Here is a 14,985-nt window from a genome sequence, read left to right as displayed (position 1 = left end):
TCTATAGTTCTAGACCTAGATATAACTCTCATTATATATATAGTTGCCCCATCGAATGACAAGAATGTCAACTCCGTGATTCTTCTAGGGATGTGAAGATTCCCGAGCGAATTGTTAGGTGCCCGATTTACCATCCTCCTGGTATCCTGCGTCAAAAACTGACGAAGAGATTATATCCCACAAAAGGCGCCGCCGCCGGAAAATAAACAAGCTGTTCGCAGATTCACTAAACAGGACTTTCTATCGTCTCTGCTAAAGTTCTCCCATCAGGGAGCTTCCTTTGCATTTAGGGTGTCGAATCAGGCTATCACATTGAGTATTCAGCAATCAGTAGCAAACGAAGCCATCAGTCGCTCTCGTAATCTCCATTCGTTTCTAGTCTCGGGAAGCTCATTTTAAAGACGGTCGAAGGTGTACCGTCGTCTCGATCCGTATCATCATCGTCAACTAGGCGCAATCCTAGTCCTCCGGCGCTGAGAGGTTGTTTTCGCGGGCTTCCGGTTTCTCGACCGCCGAATTCCTTCAATCTAGTTTCATTTGGAGAAATGGGCGATAATCTGGAGTCATTAGCGAACTGACCCAAGTCGCTCGCTTTGACTTTCAGTTTCAAGTTCTGATGCAGTTGTTGCTGCAGAAGTTGATGTTGATTCTCCTGGTCTTCCTCCACAGGGAGCTCGGTTTCCCCCTTTTGCCTTGCATACTCGGCCACCAAGCTTCTGCAATACACAGCCGCCTGACCAGTAAGCGCATAATCCGCGGGAACACTCCCCGCATTGTTTTTGGCCAGCGGCGGCGCACCCCGCTGCACCAGCAACCTGAATGTTTTCAAATTTCCCCACGCACTAGCATAATGCAAAGCCGTATTGCCTGCGTTATCATGTGCTGTGACATCCGCGCCATAATCCAGCAATGTAGCCACAGTCGTCGTATCCTCCGCAGACGTAGGATTCGATGCCGCACGCGGTCGCTGCCTGGGGGGCACTATTTTCGTGCTTTGGGGTGCGTTGCTCGGATTTGACGCTCGAGCTGCTAGCATCAACGGCGTGGCGCCGTTCTTATCCGCGCGCCCAATGGTTTGGGGGAATGAGCTGCAGAGAAATTCGACACAGCTGGCGTGAGCGTTGGCAGCTGCTAAAAGGAGAGGGGTGGAAGAGTCGGTGTTGAGGCTGATTCCGGGAGAAGTGTTGAAGCCTACCCGAGCAACGTCAGGGTCGGACGAGTCATGACCAAAGTCAACGAGGAATTTCTGTACATTGGTAGCGTAATTAGTGGCTCGTCTCTCTGCTTGAAGGAAAAGAAGCGGCAGAGCAATGCCAGAGGAGGGCTTACGACGATCTCCAGATGACCCATAATCGCGGCTAGGTGTAAGGATGTATTGCTTTTATCATCAAAATCCGGGTTCTCCAGGTAGCGGGGGTTGTTCCTGACAATCCGCTTCACCAGGAAGACATCGTTGAGAAGGATGGCCCTTCGAAGGCGGATGGGCACGGAGAGCTCAACCCTATACCCTAGTGTTAGTACATCCATAGCCAACAGCAGCACGGACTCGATGAGACTTGCATTTCATCTACATGGCCGTAATAGAGAAAGAGACCTCAAATGCAGAATCAGTAAGCTGGATGCTTTGAGTTGATCGGTGCCATGGCACGAGAGGCGAAGGTTCCCGTTGTGCTTACGGAGCGGTGATGTTTCGGGACGGTGAATGAGGTTCTCTGATGCAACCATTTTGAATGACTCCAGCAAAATGATAGTACGGCCCTCACTCAATCGCAGGATCAATTTTCCAGGATATCTTCAAGTCCATGGGGGCAATTTAATTAGTGAACATGGCATGATCGAGCCCAAGTTTCTACCGCCCGCTTCAGCGCCGACGTCGCCCATAAATTGCTGCAGATCAACGAAATCATGCGCCTCGCTCACCTCCATATTCCCAATCTCATTCCATTCACGCACGCCTCGCGCCTTCAACAAACCCTCGTATCCCGTCTCCTAACCTACAAGAAGCTCTCCGACCTCTCCGACTCCCAGCCTACCCTCGCCCCTCCCGATCCAACCATCCTCACATTCACACCGTACCCAGTCTACACCACTGGCCGACGCGACCTCCCTCCTCCGTCAGATACTTCCATTTCTCACACAACTACCAAACCTCCCTGGCTGCCCGCTCCTCTCGAGCCAATCCGCCCGATCCTCACCGCCTCCCCACCGCTCGCGGAATACCATGCCACATTACGAGGTGGCCAGACCACCTACCATGGCCCAGGACAATTAGTCGCATATACAATTCTAGACTTACGTCGTCTACGAATCGGACCGAGAGCGCATATTAGGCTACTTGAAGAGACAGTGCTAGACGTTCTAGCCAGCCATGGCGTGCAAGGGATACTGAGTGATGACCCGGGGGTATGGGTAGCTCCGTCAAGCACGAAAGCGGCGAATTGGATAGAAAACAATGCATTCGCTGCAAGGAAGATTGCGGCGGTGGGCGTACACTTACGGAGGTTTGTGAGTAGTTACGGTGTCGGACTGAACATCACTGAAGAGCCAATGTGGTATTTTCGCCAGATTGTAGCATGCGGGCTGGAAGGGAGGGATGCGACAAGCCTCGAAGGCCAAGGTGTTCAAGTAAAAGGTGGAATAGAGGAGGTTGCAAAGCGTTTCGTACAAGCATTCGTTGGACGGCTAAACGAAGGCACAGCCAGCGGGGGAGTAGGCCCCAAAATAGACGAAATATTTGAAATAGAAGAAAAAGATGTGCTTAGTTGAATATTTTCTCCGATCATATGTGCAGGGGCCCAATATTAGACCGCCGTCTCTATCGGCTCTCAAAGCGAAACAAGGGAAACCTAGCTGGGGACATAAGGGAATTCATAGAGTGGTGGTGTATGATACATTTCGCATCGCACGGGAGCAGGGCAGATAACTGTCAGCTCAAGCGAAACGAAGAGTAAGAAAAGAGAGTCTCGTTTTCACAGGGAGCGCTCTGCATTTAATGCGCAGATGCACGGCAAGATCAATGGCAAATTTTCAAACAGGAGCGTTAGGTAGCAAAGGTTTCAAAAGGTCTGGTCCAGGAGAATCGTCGGAATACAGTCGACGGGCAAAGGGTATATACAGAAGCCAACAGGTGAAATAAACGCCAGAACGGCATAGAAAAGAATTTCAGGGGCTCAGGTACCTTTAATTGTATGTTCGGAAAAAAGAAGGAAAGACTGTAACCTAACACCTTAAAAATCCGGCCACCGCGGGAATAAAAAGTCGTATGCTTGAAAGAAGGCGATGCGCAATCGAAAGATTCTGCGGACCGAACGAAGCGAATGATAGACGAGTCTCAAAACATATGCGAGATGGTGTAGATAGCGAGTTAGTTCACCGCCTCGTCTCACTGGATCACGCATTTTGGGCCGTTATCTGACTTTGCTGGGCGAACAGTGATGGCGACTCTGGATGCTTCCGTGAATGCCTCATTTACACCTCGGTTTCGCATTGCAGAACACTCTGGTTGCACGTCAGCGGTAAGATAATATAGTCACAACTTGTGCATACCTAAATATCTCAACGCTCCAATACGCTTCGCCACCTCGAGGCCTTGACTATATGTCACCAAGGCTTGAGAGTCTCCAGTCTCTTCTGCATTGTCCTTCTCGTCGACCTCTTCCCGGAGATCGCATTTGAGGGCAACAAGAACAATCTTAGCGAGTGGGCAATTCTCCGCGATTTCGGAAACCCATTTCGACTGAACGTTTTCCAGGGAGTTTGGACTATCAACCTATTTACGAAGAGGCAGTTAGAGGGAACAGAGCCGTGGTAGCGCGAGAAAATACGGATAGAATCTCACGCTGAAGCAAAGCATTATGACCTGAGTATCATCGTAGGAAAGGGCGCGCAGGCGGTCGAATTCTTCCTGTCCAGCAGTGTCCCACAGGGACAGTTCCATTTGCATCCCATCGACAAAGATATCTAGGCAAATTCGCTGACATTAGGCTCGATCCGCTGTTGTTGAAGGATGTATGTCCTACCATGAACATAATTCTCTGGAAAACACGACAGTCAGTAACCAAGGCTACAAATAAAGAGGTCAAGAGGAGCCACAAGACATACCAAACACAGTCGGCTCGCTGAATAGTGCAAAGAGCTTGTTAACCTGGTTTCCGAACGAACCAGAGGGAAATGGATCTCACTAGACAGTTGGGAAGAACCTATGAAATATCAGCATCAACATTCCCGTAGTCTTATGGACCGTGAGCTTCATGCTTACCCTCTTGTAAACACATTCAGAAGCGACGTCTTTCCGCACGCACCGTCGCCCCTGCATCCATTGTTCCCGTTGTCAGTGCATTGCAATTGTCCAACACTGTTCCCTCCACAACGATAATTCCTCAACCCACGAAAACGAAAATGAGGGATTATTTTCAACTAACAAAAGCACGAGCTTCCGTCGGACAACCTTTTCCCGCCCGCATAGCGCGAAACCTGGCATCCTGAAACCCACACGGTCGTCCGAATGAATAATCGATCAGGGGGTCGTACGGCCGAAGACGAGACAAATCGCGCAGCGACAGACGCAGGAGACCGGAGTTATGAACCAGATTGGCGAGTCAATGAATCCACTCTGGCGTTCCGCCGCGTTTGTTTCAGGGAGTTTCAAAGATGAGTAAGTCTTCAAGTGCGTTGGTTGCGGAAGCGCAGGGATGGTTCAGTGGTTTAGCGCGGAGTAAGTGATTTGGCAGAGAATATCAATGTGATGAGAGGGTTGAATAGAAAAGAGAAGTGAAGGAGAGCAAGAAGAAGAAAGGGAGCCGAAAGAGAAAAGAAGCCGTGAAGAGTGTCAGGGAACGAGGTTGAGAAGAAGTGACTTTTGGAGCCTAAGAAGTGACACTACAGAGAATTCCCCATGGCCATCACGTCATGACACCGACAACTAGATAGTCCTGATGCGACTCTCTACACAGCAGAACGGGAAAAATCAACACGAGCCTCTCGATGGCTGTACTGTACAGCCTTTGAATCCTCTAGGGCGCTGAGCTGTCACAGCGTCACCGGGTTCCATCCGCTCCTCCAGCCTAAGGGGGGAGACGTGGACACTCTATGAAGAGGGCCCGACGGGGATTGAAATGCTTGATCCAGATGCTATTTTCGACTATTTACTTGAAGCGAAATGGGGTCGTCTAGGATCTCGCCCGTCAACCGAGGACAAGCGCCCGCCATTCATGCACGCTCTCCTCTGGATGCAACACTGGTCTTAAAAGGTACACCCTGGATCATATGCGGAATTCAGGGCAGATCATCGGCGTGCCGAAGCGATGAAGTCGCCGAAAGGTGGTAATAGCTTACAGAGTACTCTGAAGAGAAATCAATAACTGAAAAAGGTATGATATTTCTTGTTTCCAAGTTGGTGTCATGTAGTCCAGCCTCTTTGCGGTAAAATTAAATCCATGCCAAATGCCAACCAGTATGCAGCAATTCAAGCCATTTCAATGGAGTTCTCAAAGCCATCCAGCGCCTATCAACGCCTTTCCAATACGTTAATCATTAGCAAAGAAAGTTAATATGCTTCCTGCTCTTTCTCTATGTTTCGTCTTCCACGGCGCAATCTATCCGACAAATCGATATCCCCAGCGCGGCGATTGAGTCCGTTAACAAAGGCTCCCTTGCCACCGTATTTACTCGATTCCGCCCGGGCAGCTTCTTCCGCTTCACGCTCTGCTCTTTCACGCGCTTCAACCGCGTTCAGGCGTGAAATGCGAGCTTGATCTAGATCATTTGCATCTTGCTGCATGGCAGCAAGCCGGGCGGCTCGTTCTTCATCGTTTGGAGCTTGGCGACGTCTTTCACCTCTGTCCTCTTGACGTTTATATGGAGGTGACCGTCTTGGGTAGTGGTAACTCTCCCTTTTATATTGAGCAGGATCGTCTCTCGATCTGTAGGGTGATCTAGAACGATGTCGAGGCCGCGGAGAATCAGACCGGTGCCTTCGATGAGGGGATGGTGATCGGTGTGATCGACGAGGAGGGCTCGTGCTCCTTGACCGAGATCGAGAGTGGCCGTCGGAGCGCCGATGTCTATGACGATGGCTACTCCGTCGGTCGTCTTCGTCGTATCTTTTGGACCTGTGTCTGGAACGACGATCATCACCATCGCGATGGCGGTGACTTCGGTGTTTCCTTTCTTTATCTGAACTTTTCTTTTCACGCGTCTCGATTCCTGCAGCTTTCAATAGCTGCCGGCGCCGTGTGGGATCGTTCATCATCGCCTCGTATGCCGCCTGCTCCTGTTTTTTTATCGCAAGCATTGGATCTTCACGTATTTTCGTAGCAGTATCTTTCATGGTGTTCGCATTCTGTAGAGCCATAAAAGAACTCTCCCCAGAAGCCTTCTCCAGCTTCGAATTCTCATTCCCCTTGATTAAGCCATCGATTCTTCGTTTTCCAAGCAAATAACCCTCCATCTCCTCCGTTGTTCCGAGCTGACCTGCAGCGGGTCCAGAGTACATCCAGTCAACCCGGTTCAATCGTTTCTTCCCACCGGCGGCTTCCTGCATTTCCTGCAATTCTTGTATCTGCCTCTCCTCCGCGCGCTCCTTCATCATTTGGTCGATGCGTTTGCGCTCCTCGAGCGCTTTCTTTTGCTCTATCCATACTCGCTCCTGGTTTTTGAGGAGGACCGGGTTCCAGCTCTTCTTTAGATTGAGATCTCCACCCATCTTGACGCTTTTCTTGTTGCTGTGATGCCTCGTTGGATGATGGGGAAGTCGAAATGGATTCGATGGTGGCGATGAGCTTCCAGGTGCCAGCCACAATTGCTTATATAATATCACTATGTGGCTGGTTAGAATTGCACTAACCAATTTAAGTTTAGCTAGCGGACGTCTCCGTAAACGCCAAGAGTCCAGCTTGCATTATGTCATCCGCTCGAGCTCGATCGGCTCAACGCTCCTTGCAGTCTGGCAATCAACGACACAATTTCGCATTTTCACATATCAGCTTCTCTTTTGGGTTTTCGGAAAGAATTGTCGTTTTGCCAAAGATGTCTGACGACGATTTTATGCAAGAGTCGGACCAAGAAGAGTGAGCTTTGCTCCCAACTCGAGCTCTATGGAATGTGTGCTGACCAGGCCAGCAGGTACGACTTTGAATACGAAGATGCGGATGATGACGAGTCTGGCGATATTGGGATCGAGAATAAATACTATAATGCGAAACAGATCAAAGGAGACAATCCAGAAGAAGCGATTGATGAATTTCTAGGCGTCCCCGCTCTAGAGCAAGATAAAGGCGAATGGTATGCTGTGCCCGTATAGCCTACTTTCGCGGGGCGCTGATGCTTTCGTAGGGGATTCAAGGGATTAAAGCAAGCAATAAAACTGGAATTCAAACTTGGCCGATATGAAGATGTTAGTAGCACGAAGCACCCCAGCAGTCGAAGGGTTTCGTTGACTTTCTCATTCAGGCCGTTGAACACTACCGAGAGCTACTTACATATGTCAAATCGGCAGTCACAAGAAATTACTCCGAAAAATCCATTAATAACATGCTAGATTACATCGAAAAGGGCGCCGAAGACGAAAAAGCATACCATTGTATGGAGAAGTTCTACTCCTTGACATTAAATTCTTTCCAGAGCACCAACAACGAGCGACTGTGGTTAAAGACGAGTATTAAATTAGCAAGACTATGGCTAGAGCGAAAAGAGTATGGGCAATTAAGCAAGAAAGTTCGTGAACTTCACAGGGCGTGTCAACGCCCAGACGGGACGGACGATCCCGCCAAAGGAACATACTCCCTAGAAGTCTACGCTTTGGAGATACAAATGTACGCAAATACCAGAAACAACAAGAGGTTAAAGGCGCTGTATCAAAAAGCGTTAAAAGTCCGCTCTGCGGTACCACATCCTAAAATCATGGGCATCATCCGCGAGTGCGGAGGGAAAATGCACCTGAGCGAGGAGAATTGGAAGGAAGCCCAGAGCGATTTTTTCGAATCTTTCCGAAACTATGATGAAGCCGGTTCTATACAACGAATTCAGGTCCTGAAATATCTCGTCCTCACCACCATGTTAATGAAATCCAATATCAATCCATTCGACTCACAAGAAACAAAACCTTACAGAAATGACCCCCGAATATCCGCCATGACTGATCTCGTGGATGCCTTTCAGCGGGACGATATCCTCGACTATGAAGCCATTCTCCAGAAAAACCAAGATCTGTTAGCCGACCCATTTATCGCCGAAAACATCGACGAAGTCAGTCGAACCATGCGCACCAAGGCCGTCATCAAACTAATCGCCCCCTACACCCGCTTCTCCCTCGACTTTGTTTCCAAACAACTTAACATCTCCGTCCCTGAGGTCCAAGAAATCCTCTCGTTCCTCATCCTGGACGGCAAATTGCAAGACGCAAAAATAGACCAAGTAACTGGTACTGTGACTATTGAACAGCACCACGACTCTGAAAGGATAGCTGCGCTTGAAACGTGGGCCAGTGAATTGAACAAAATGTGGGAAATGATATCAATCCAAGGCGATGGGTTTAGGGCTGACGATGGCGCACGCATGATGAGCTCCATGATGGAACTAGGCGGCTTCGGAATCGGTCCTGGCGGTCCAGGTTTTGGGTCGTTACGGGGCTTTGGGGGTGGACCGCATCATGGTCGATTGAGGCACGCAGGTATGAAAGGAAAAGCGGGAGGGAGAGGAAACCGGTGAAGCCTGAATTGAACTACATCAGATCCCAACACTACATGAGTCTGCTACATGATGCATATGTAGCTGAGTGGATATAATGCAGCATTCGTCTCCCTATCCGCGCCTTTCCTTTTGTCCTTCCCCCGCATATCATTCTCCATCCGCAAGTCCCTCATCACTTCAGCAGCTTGCCATCCAGAGTGTCACAAAACCCGGGTTTATCGGCGTTTGATCTAAAATCAAAGGGAAATTCCAAATACCTCAAAGCCGCCCGAGCAACCATCAGATCGTCAACCCAACCTCCTCCTCCTCTTTGTGACAGGGCAAACCAAATCGTGTACTCCGTAGTGTACTGCCTTGCCTAGGGCTATTTGCCGCGTCAACCTCTCTTCCATGCGTCCTGTCTCACGCAAACGGGAGCGAGCCCGTATTTCCTGTTCCTGGCGAACCGTCGGCCATCCCGCGGTCATTCCTCGGCAAAGGGGTAGATAACGGATGCGGCCTTTCAGACGTGTTACTTGTGTCGACTATTCCGCTATTTCTTCATATTGCCGCAAATATGTTGACGCGCAACTTGTCTTCAGTTGATAGAAAATGCTCTTTGGCCTGTCGGCACCCTTAGCTACGAAGCCTTTATCCCTGGTCTTCCTACCGATATCACGAGCCTAGACTCTATGCTAAGTAGCACACTGAAAATGGAAAAATCCTGCTCCAAGGCAGTGTCATAGTCAGTTGACTCCATAAGACTATAATGCGGAATAATAGGAATAATGATAATACTAAGTGTATGATTTCAAGGGTCCAAGTGCCATATTGGTAGTAGTACAAGAGGCCTGAAGTTAGTGCAATTCAGTAGAGGAATGTAAAATGCTCCATAGGACGAAGCAATGATCCTCCAGTTTGTGGAGCCCCGTTCATAGATAGAGGATAGCCTGCACAAATGTGTCAACTTTCCAAGAGCTGTACATGCTGCTTGATCCTCTGCAGCCTTTGTGGCAGGAGTACACTAGGCTGTCGCAAACAGGAAACCCAAAGCCCAAAAAGAAATGGATGTTTGCTTTAACTTCAGAAGAGCATCCCTTCAATAGGAATCTTTCCTTTGCAGTCTTCACAAGCATCTGCCGTTTGCTTTCCCGCCTCGAGTGCATGATGTGCATGTGATATGCATACCTGTTTGAATGGATTTCTGATCGTATATGCACCATGAAGTTGTAATATGCACGGGTATGATCTTCGTTTGCGGGTAGATGTCAAGAACTCAAACGCTCTGGTTTCAAGAGCTGGTGGACATCTAAAATTCTCTCACTCTCAAATAAGGTAAGTCAGCAGAGCAGCAATCATATTGTAAATTAGTAAATTGTCACACTGCCAGTGATACTTCTCACTCTGATGCAAGTTTCTCATGCTGTGTAACGAAAAGCCACACTCAAAATTGGCCTGGGGCTTCTCCGTTCAGATGTGGTATTGATACATGTGAACCTGCGGTGAGATGTCCATCACAACACCTGGAGTGAGCAATGCCATATGTATGTACATACATACTTGACTGTGTTTCGTCATCTGCGTGGTCGTGGGCTGCGTAACCTGTCTGAGGAGGTGGATTGTTGAATACATCATGTCATGCATGTATATTCACAAGGCGTACCCTGTAGAGCCTTACGGAGCAATCGGGCAACATTATCAAGAGATGGCAAGGATGTACTGTCGAAAATCTTTCCCGACCGTTGTATCGCTGAAGTGAAGGTCATACTGGCTCCCTGGACTTCAAGGACACCCAACTGTGTGACATTGGCGTCACACAAACTATGCAGATTCAATCAAGCGGGGAAGGCGTCTTAATATCACAACATGCACAAGGAGTGTTAGGCAAGATCTAGAGTAGTGAATGGGCGAACTCTCCTTTGTCGGGTATCCGATGGGAGCACTAAAGTACGGAGTAGAAGCAAGGTGATGGACAGGAGCGGCAAACCAACCGATGTGGACGTATATCCTGTGAGTAGCCTCCTCCACCCTGTTGAAACGGCAAACACAAAGCCAGTCTCTGCAGCATTCAAGCAAACAAAATCTGACCCAATGAGCAAGCTGACCGTTCTAACGTCCAATCAGGCTGAATTTCAATTGTTAGTGGCGCAGACACTCAGGAACCATTGGATATCTGCCACGCTGAATATGTTGTGCTTCAATGGATGCATTGAATATCCTTCCAGCTGGTTTGCCAGCAAAGCCCGGGGACAACATAATACGAGAATTCCGTCCAACGCCGCGTAGGAACTCTTGAGCCTTCCCGATAATCAGTGCTATTAATTCTAGCAAACTGCGGAAACAATTTGTTCCCAAGTCCGCTGGTAAGGACCGGTACTAGGTAGCAGAACGAAATGGTAAAGTCATGTTCAATGTTGAGATTGTGCCGACAGAAAAATAAACCCGTAGGCAAGGAGTGAACCTTGGAAGCAAAACAAAGGTCTGAAAAATGTGATACTTATGCTCGGGCTCAAGATCCGAACTGCGTTTGCAACCCATGTACTCGGAAAATGGTGTGAAGGCCCGAATCAAACCTGGTTTGATCGTGAAACTGCGGACATGAAGACGGAGAAAGCAATGAAGCAACATGGTCAAGGTTTAGCTACCGAAATCATAGGGCAGAAATAACGGAATGAAAACCCGCACGCGGTGTTGTCGCCTGATTTTACCATGATTCAGGCGTCTGCATGGATTGACCAGGGAGGTCAGCGCTTACTAGGCGCCCGAAAACCAGGCAAAATGCCAGGAGAATTAACGGCCAGAGATCCCAAAAGCGGATTTGAATCTCCCGATGGCAACACTGGACGAAGCGGGCGTTCCCCAAAAGCGGTTCCTCGCCTTGGTGAATCTGTACTGTGAAGTCAGGCGGTGACCAGGATAATCAGTATCTTGCCACGATTTGGTACTCTGTGTAGAAGAGTCAACAGTATTAGAGCCCCCAGGTTAGGGACAGAGCTTGCATGTCTCACCCTTGCATGATTCACATAAATTCCCATGCCGAACGATTGAGATGGTGTACAACATAATTTTTCTAGGCTCCATCTATTCTCGCAATGTCCATGCGCGATATAACTTGAAACTCCTCCGTCAGCTGATGGAGCAATTGCTGTAGCTGTCCGCACGGGATAAGGGCCTGTTGCAAGACTTGATTTTGGGAAAAGGACGGAAAACGAGGCGCGTGCAACGCATTTCTCACCGCCGCATTTTCAGTAACATAGTGACTTTGGCGCAGGCTCTCTTCGAACCCAAGTCATGGGCAAACACATCGCAAGGAGAAAAACCTTGGCAACACTTCGCCCTGCACTTCCTGAGGTTACTGGATCCCATGAAGCAAAAATCTCGGGTTGTTGCAGGATAGGTTCCATTGCCTGGACTGTTCGCTGTCAATTCCTCAAGGCTTCAATGAACGCGATTGGCAACCGGACAATTATTCGTATCTGGTTTCATTGGGTCCAGAGGCGCATTAGTGTCTTCGGAAGCTGTATGGAAGAAGTAATAATCAAGATATGGCCGATAAACACGATAATTATCACAGCAACGGGCTGTAGGGGAGAGGGGGAGGTCCCGCTAGCTAAACCACGCCCCCTCGTTGCTTCTGCATGCACCGATCAATCAGATCCCAGGAGATGCTGGCTTTGTGCTCCGTTGCCGACCTGTAGGCCTGGACAAACAGATCAAGTCGCCAGGCTCCAGCTGCGGCCCTCGATCTCCTCCTTGGCAGCCTCCGTCACCGCGAGAAGAATATTTTTGGGTCTGTGGAGGTCAGGCTGTTCTCATTAGCCCGCACATTTCAATTTGTTTTGCCCGTGTCCAAAACGCCTTCTCGACGTGCAACATACCTCGCGTTGCGATCTTCAGGCTTGATCGATAATAATACTGGATTTATTTTCCGGCGCCATTGTTTGGATAGTTACATAGCCGTTACCCGTGGAGAACACTCAGGTCGCCTTTCCGAAGACGCTGCTGTGACCATGATTGCAACCTGCAGTTGATGTGAAGCAACAACATCAACGACAACGGGTTACGGCATTAGACACGCGGAATCTCCATAGCCCTAAGATTGCGTCTGTTGCACCCGCATCCATCGTAATTTGCCTGGGAGAGAGCAAAGTAGGTATTCCCATTTCATTCTTAACCTCGCTGCTGGCGCTCTTTGCTTTTGTTTGTTCGGCACGCCTGCACGTCGGCTATTCCAATCCTCATCCGTTCTTTTAAAGGCCTCTGGGCCGTCAATCTCTTCCTCTCCTAACGTGGCCTGTCTCCTGTGCCTGAAGACCCTTGGTTGCTGTCGTTGTTGTTGCTGTTTGTTGAAGTGGTCGAGGAAGCTTTTCTCCTGAACGGCAACAATGACGTCCGTCATGGGCTCTGTGCTGGACCACAGCAATCGTTTCTATCCTCACTACTATCTTTCTCCCAACCAGTATGAACAGCTGAATTTACAGGCGTATGAGATCTTTCCCAAGTCGATTTCCGAGCTCCATCCTCCTTTCATCTACTGCCCGTATTACTTTGAAGACTTCGACCCAACCGTGATAATGGACTCTATCTCTCCACTCGACGACATGGAGCAGTTCCAGGAGCTTTCCAACGACTACCAGCCAGACTTACAAGTGAGATATATGGGCGGCTTGTACCTGGGAAGACGTGAATTGCATTGCTAATGCAGACTAGGGACCTTTAGTTGGTCCGAAGCAGTCAACCGATGCCCTCGTCACTGAGTACGCGCAGGGTCATCCAATATTTGTTGCGAAGACATCTGTATGTGAGCGCGAATCTGGCGCACTTGGCCCGTATGTCTGACTGAGCAACAGGCCCTTGCTGCGACGCATTCTTTCTACCGAATTATGAAGGGAGATGGCAATTGTGGCTGGCGAGGTACGCGAGGGTGGTTGATATTGTGCTCACGAACGATTATCTGAAGCTCACTTTTAACTCAGCTGTCGCATTTGGTTACTTCGAGAACCTCCTTCACCTTCGTGATCCGAGCAAAGTCGCCCAAGAAACAGCCAGGCTTAAGAGTTTCAACGACTTGTTGAACTCAGTCGGCTACCAGGAGGACCTGTATGAGATGTTCGTTGACGCAACCATTGACCTGCTGGCAGATATCTCAAAAGCAATTGAAACTGGAAATTATGATGACAGCTTTCTTTTGAATGCCTTTAATGAGGAGTACAATTCAACTTCTATAATCCAACACTTTAGGGTTAGTCGCCTGGTTCCCACGGACTCACTGTTTTTGACTAACTTGTTTCAGTTGATGACAAGCGCCTGGATGAGATTGAATAGCAACAGATACCAGTCATTCCTTCCAGAGCCTCTGGAGCATTACTGTGAGCGGATCATTGAGACTGTGAGAACGGAAATCGACGAGATTGGTCTCCAAGGCTTAGTCGATGGTGTCATTGCAAACTCAGGATTTGCTGTCCAAATTGCCTACCTAGATAGGAGCCAGGGCGGCGAAGTCAACTTCCATATTCTCACACCAGAACGTCCTCATCTCGCCACTATAAGGCTACTCTATCGACCGTACGCTTCAGTACCCCCTTTTTAATGTTGACCTGACTCACTGACAAACGTTTTAGCGGCCACTATGATCTCCTGTACGGGGCCGAACCCTCAGGTTCACACCCTAACGTGCCGGTTAACTACCAAGTCGGAGTCTCTTACACTTATCCCCCTTGGTATCCAACCAGATTACAGTTCGAGTTTAACTCCTCTCTGATGGCTGTTCCTGCTCTCTCGCTTGAAGCACAAGATGCCACTTCTCCTTTGACATCTTCCCCTGCTTCGAATTTATATACACCGGTACGAACTAGCTCCCTGTTTCATCCACCCTTGATTTCCCCGCGTCCATACGATCTGCCCAAATGCCTGCCATTTAGCCCCCTGCCACCTCCTCCAGACAGATCCAATGAGCTACCCATCCGGATGAACCCCTTGGTCCGTGAGCCAATGAATACTATCCCCCTAAGCTCTATCCCTTTCAAAAAGTAAGTATCTGATTGACACTCTGCCCTACGCATTTACTCATCACGCGCTAATAATCCTGCAGCTCCCAGCATAACCAGGCACACTTCCAGAACCCAGATTTCCAGCCATCGCAATGGGACTACACCAAAGAGTACAAATAGGCAGTCATATCGGTAGCACGATGACTACGTCACACAAGCCAGCGACGTAACGTGTAATGTGATACGACCTTTTGCTTTTGACCCACCAGCCGCCCTCTCCTCTTCAGTTTGGCCATCAACGGCGTCCATACTGAACTTGTTGCCAAAT

General features: G+C 49.0%; 6 protein-coding genes across 6 annotated transcripts; 3 read left to right on the top strand and 3 right to left on the bottom strand.

Moving 5' to 3' along the window:
• Positions 1 to 346: 346 nt before the first annotated feature.
• UREG_00521 (uncharacterized protein) lies at positions 347 to 1,350 on the bottom strand (the record flags this gene model as incomplete). Its single annotated transcript, XM_002540962.1, has 2 exons — positions 347 to 1,246; positions 1,330 to 1,350. 2 exons carry the CDS (start codon positions 1,348 to 1,350, stop codon positions 347 to 349), a joined length of 921 nt encoding a protein of 306 aa, XP_002541008.1.
• A 555-nt stretch (positions 1,351 to 1,905) lies between these two features.
• On the top strand, positions 1,906 to 2,766 carry UREG_00520 (lipoyl(octanoyl) transferase; the record flags this gene model as incomplete). Its single annotated transcript, XM_002540961.1, has 1 exon — positions 1,906 to 2,766. The coding sequence occupies one exon, from the start codon at positions 1,906 to 1,908 to the stop codon at positions 2,764 to 2,766; it is 861 nt and encodes a 286-aa protein (XP_002541007.1).
• A 616-nt stretch (positions 2,767 to 3,382) lies between these two features.
• Positions 3,383 to 4,319, bottom strand: UREG_00519 (protein rho3; the record flags this gene model as incomplete). Its single annotated transcript, XM_002540960.1, has 5 exons — positions 3,383 to 3,498; positions 3,547 to 3,769; positions 3,839 to 3,960; positions 4,102 to 4,144; positions 4,302 to 4,319. 5 exons carry the CDS (start codon positions 4,317 to 4,319, stop codon positions 3,383 to 3,385), a joined length of 522 nt encoding a protein of 173 aa, XP_002541006.1.
• Positions 4,320 to 5,545: 1,226 nt separating this feature from the next.
• UREG_00518 (uncharacterized protein) lies at positions 5,546 to 6,703 on the bottom strand (the record flags this gene model as incomplete). The annotated part of the gene is made up of 1 exon (XM_002540959.1): positions 5,546 to 6,703. The coding sequence occupies one exon, from the start codon at positions 6,701 to 6,703 to the stop codon at positions 5,546 to 5,548; it is 1,158 nt and encodes a 385-aa protein (XP_002541005.1).
• A 396-nt stretch (positions 6,704 to 7,099) lies between these two features.
• Positions 7,100 to 8,706, top strand: UREG_00517 (COP9 signalosome complex subunit 2; the record flags this gene model as incomplete). The annotated part of the gene is made up of 2 exons (XM_002540958.1): positions 7,100 to 7,288; positions 7,471 to 8,706. 2 exons carry the CDS (start codon positions 7,100 to 7,102, stop codon positions 8,704 to 8,706), a joined length of 1,425 nt encoding a protein of 474 aa, XP_002541004.1.
• A 4,346-nt stretch (positions 8,707 to 13,052) lies between these two features.
• UREG_00516 (uncharacterized protein) lies at positions 13,053 to 14,837 on the top strand (the record flags this gene model as incomplete). The annotated part of the gene is made up of 7 exons (XM_002540957.1): positions 13,053 to 13,316; positions 13,378 to 13,464; positions 13,518 to 13,581; positions 13,644 to 13,909; positions 13,961 to 14,232; positions 14,289 to 14,696; positions 14,759 to 14,837. The coding sequence occupies 7 exons, from the start codon at positions 13,053 to 13,055 to the stop codon at positions 14,835 to 14,837; spliced, it is 1,440 nt and encodes a 479-aa protein (XP_002541003.1).
• Between the last annotated feature and the right edge of the window lie 148 nt (positions 14,838 to 14,985).

Source organism: Uncinocarpus reesii, genomic scaffold (genome assembly GCF_000003515.1).
Source record: "Uncinocarpus reesii 1704 scaffold_1 genomic scaffold, whole genome shotgun sequence".
Taxonomy (NCBI): Eukaryota; Fungi; Ascomycota; class Eurotiomycetes; order Onygenales; family Onygenaceae; genus Uncinocarpus; species Uncinocarpus reesii.
The sequence above is the reverse complement of the archived record's forward strand: the minus strand, read 5'-3'. Positions and strand labels throughout refer to the sequence as shown.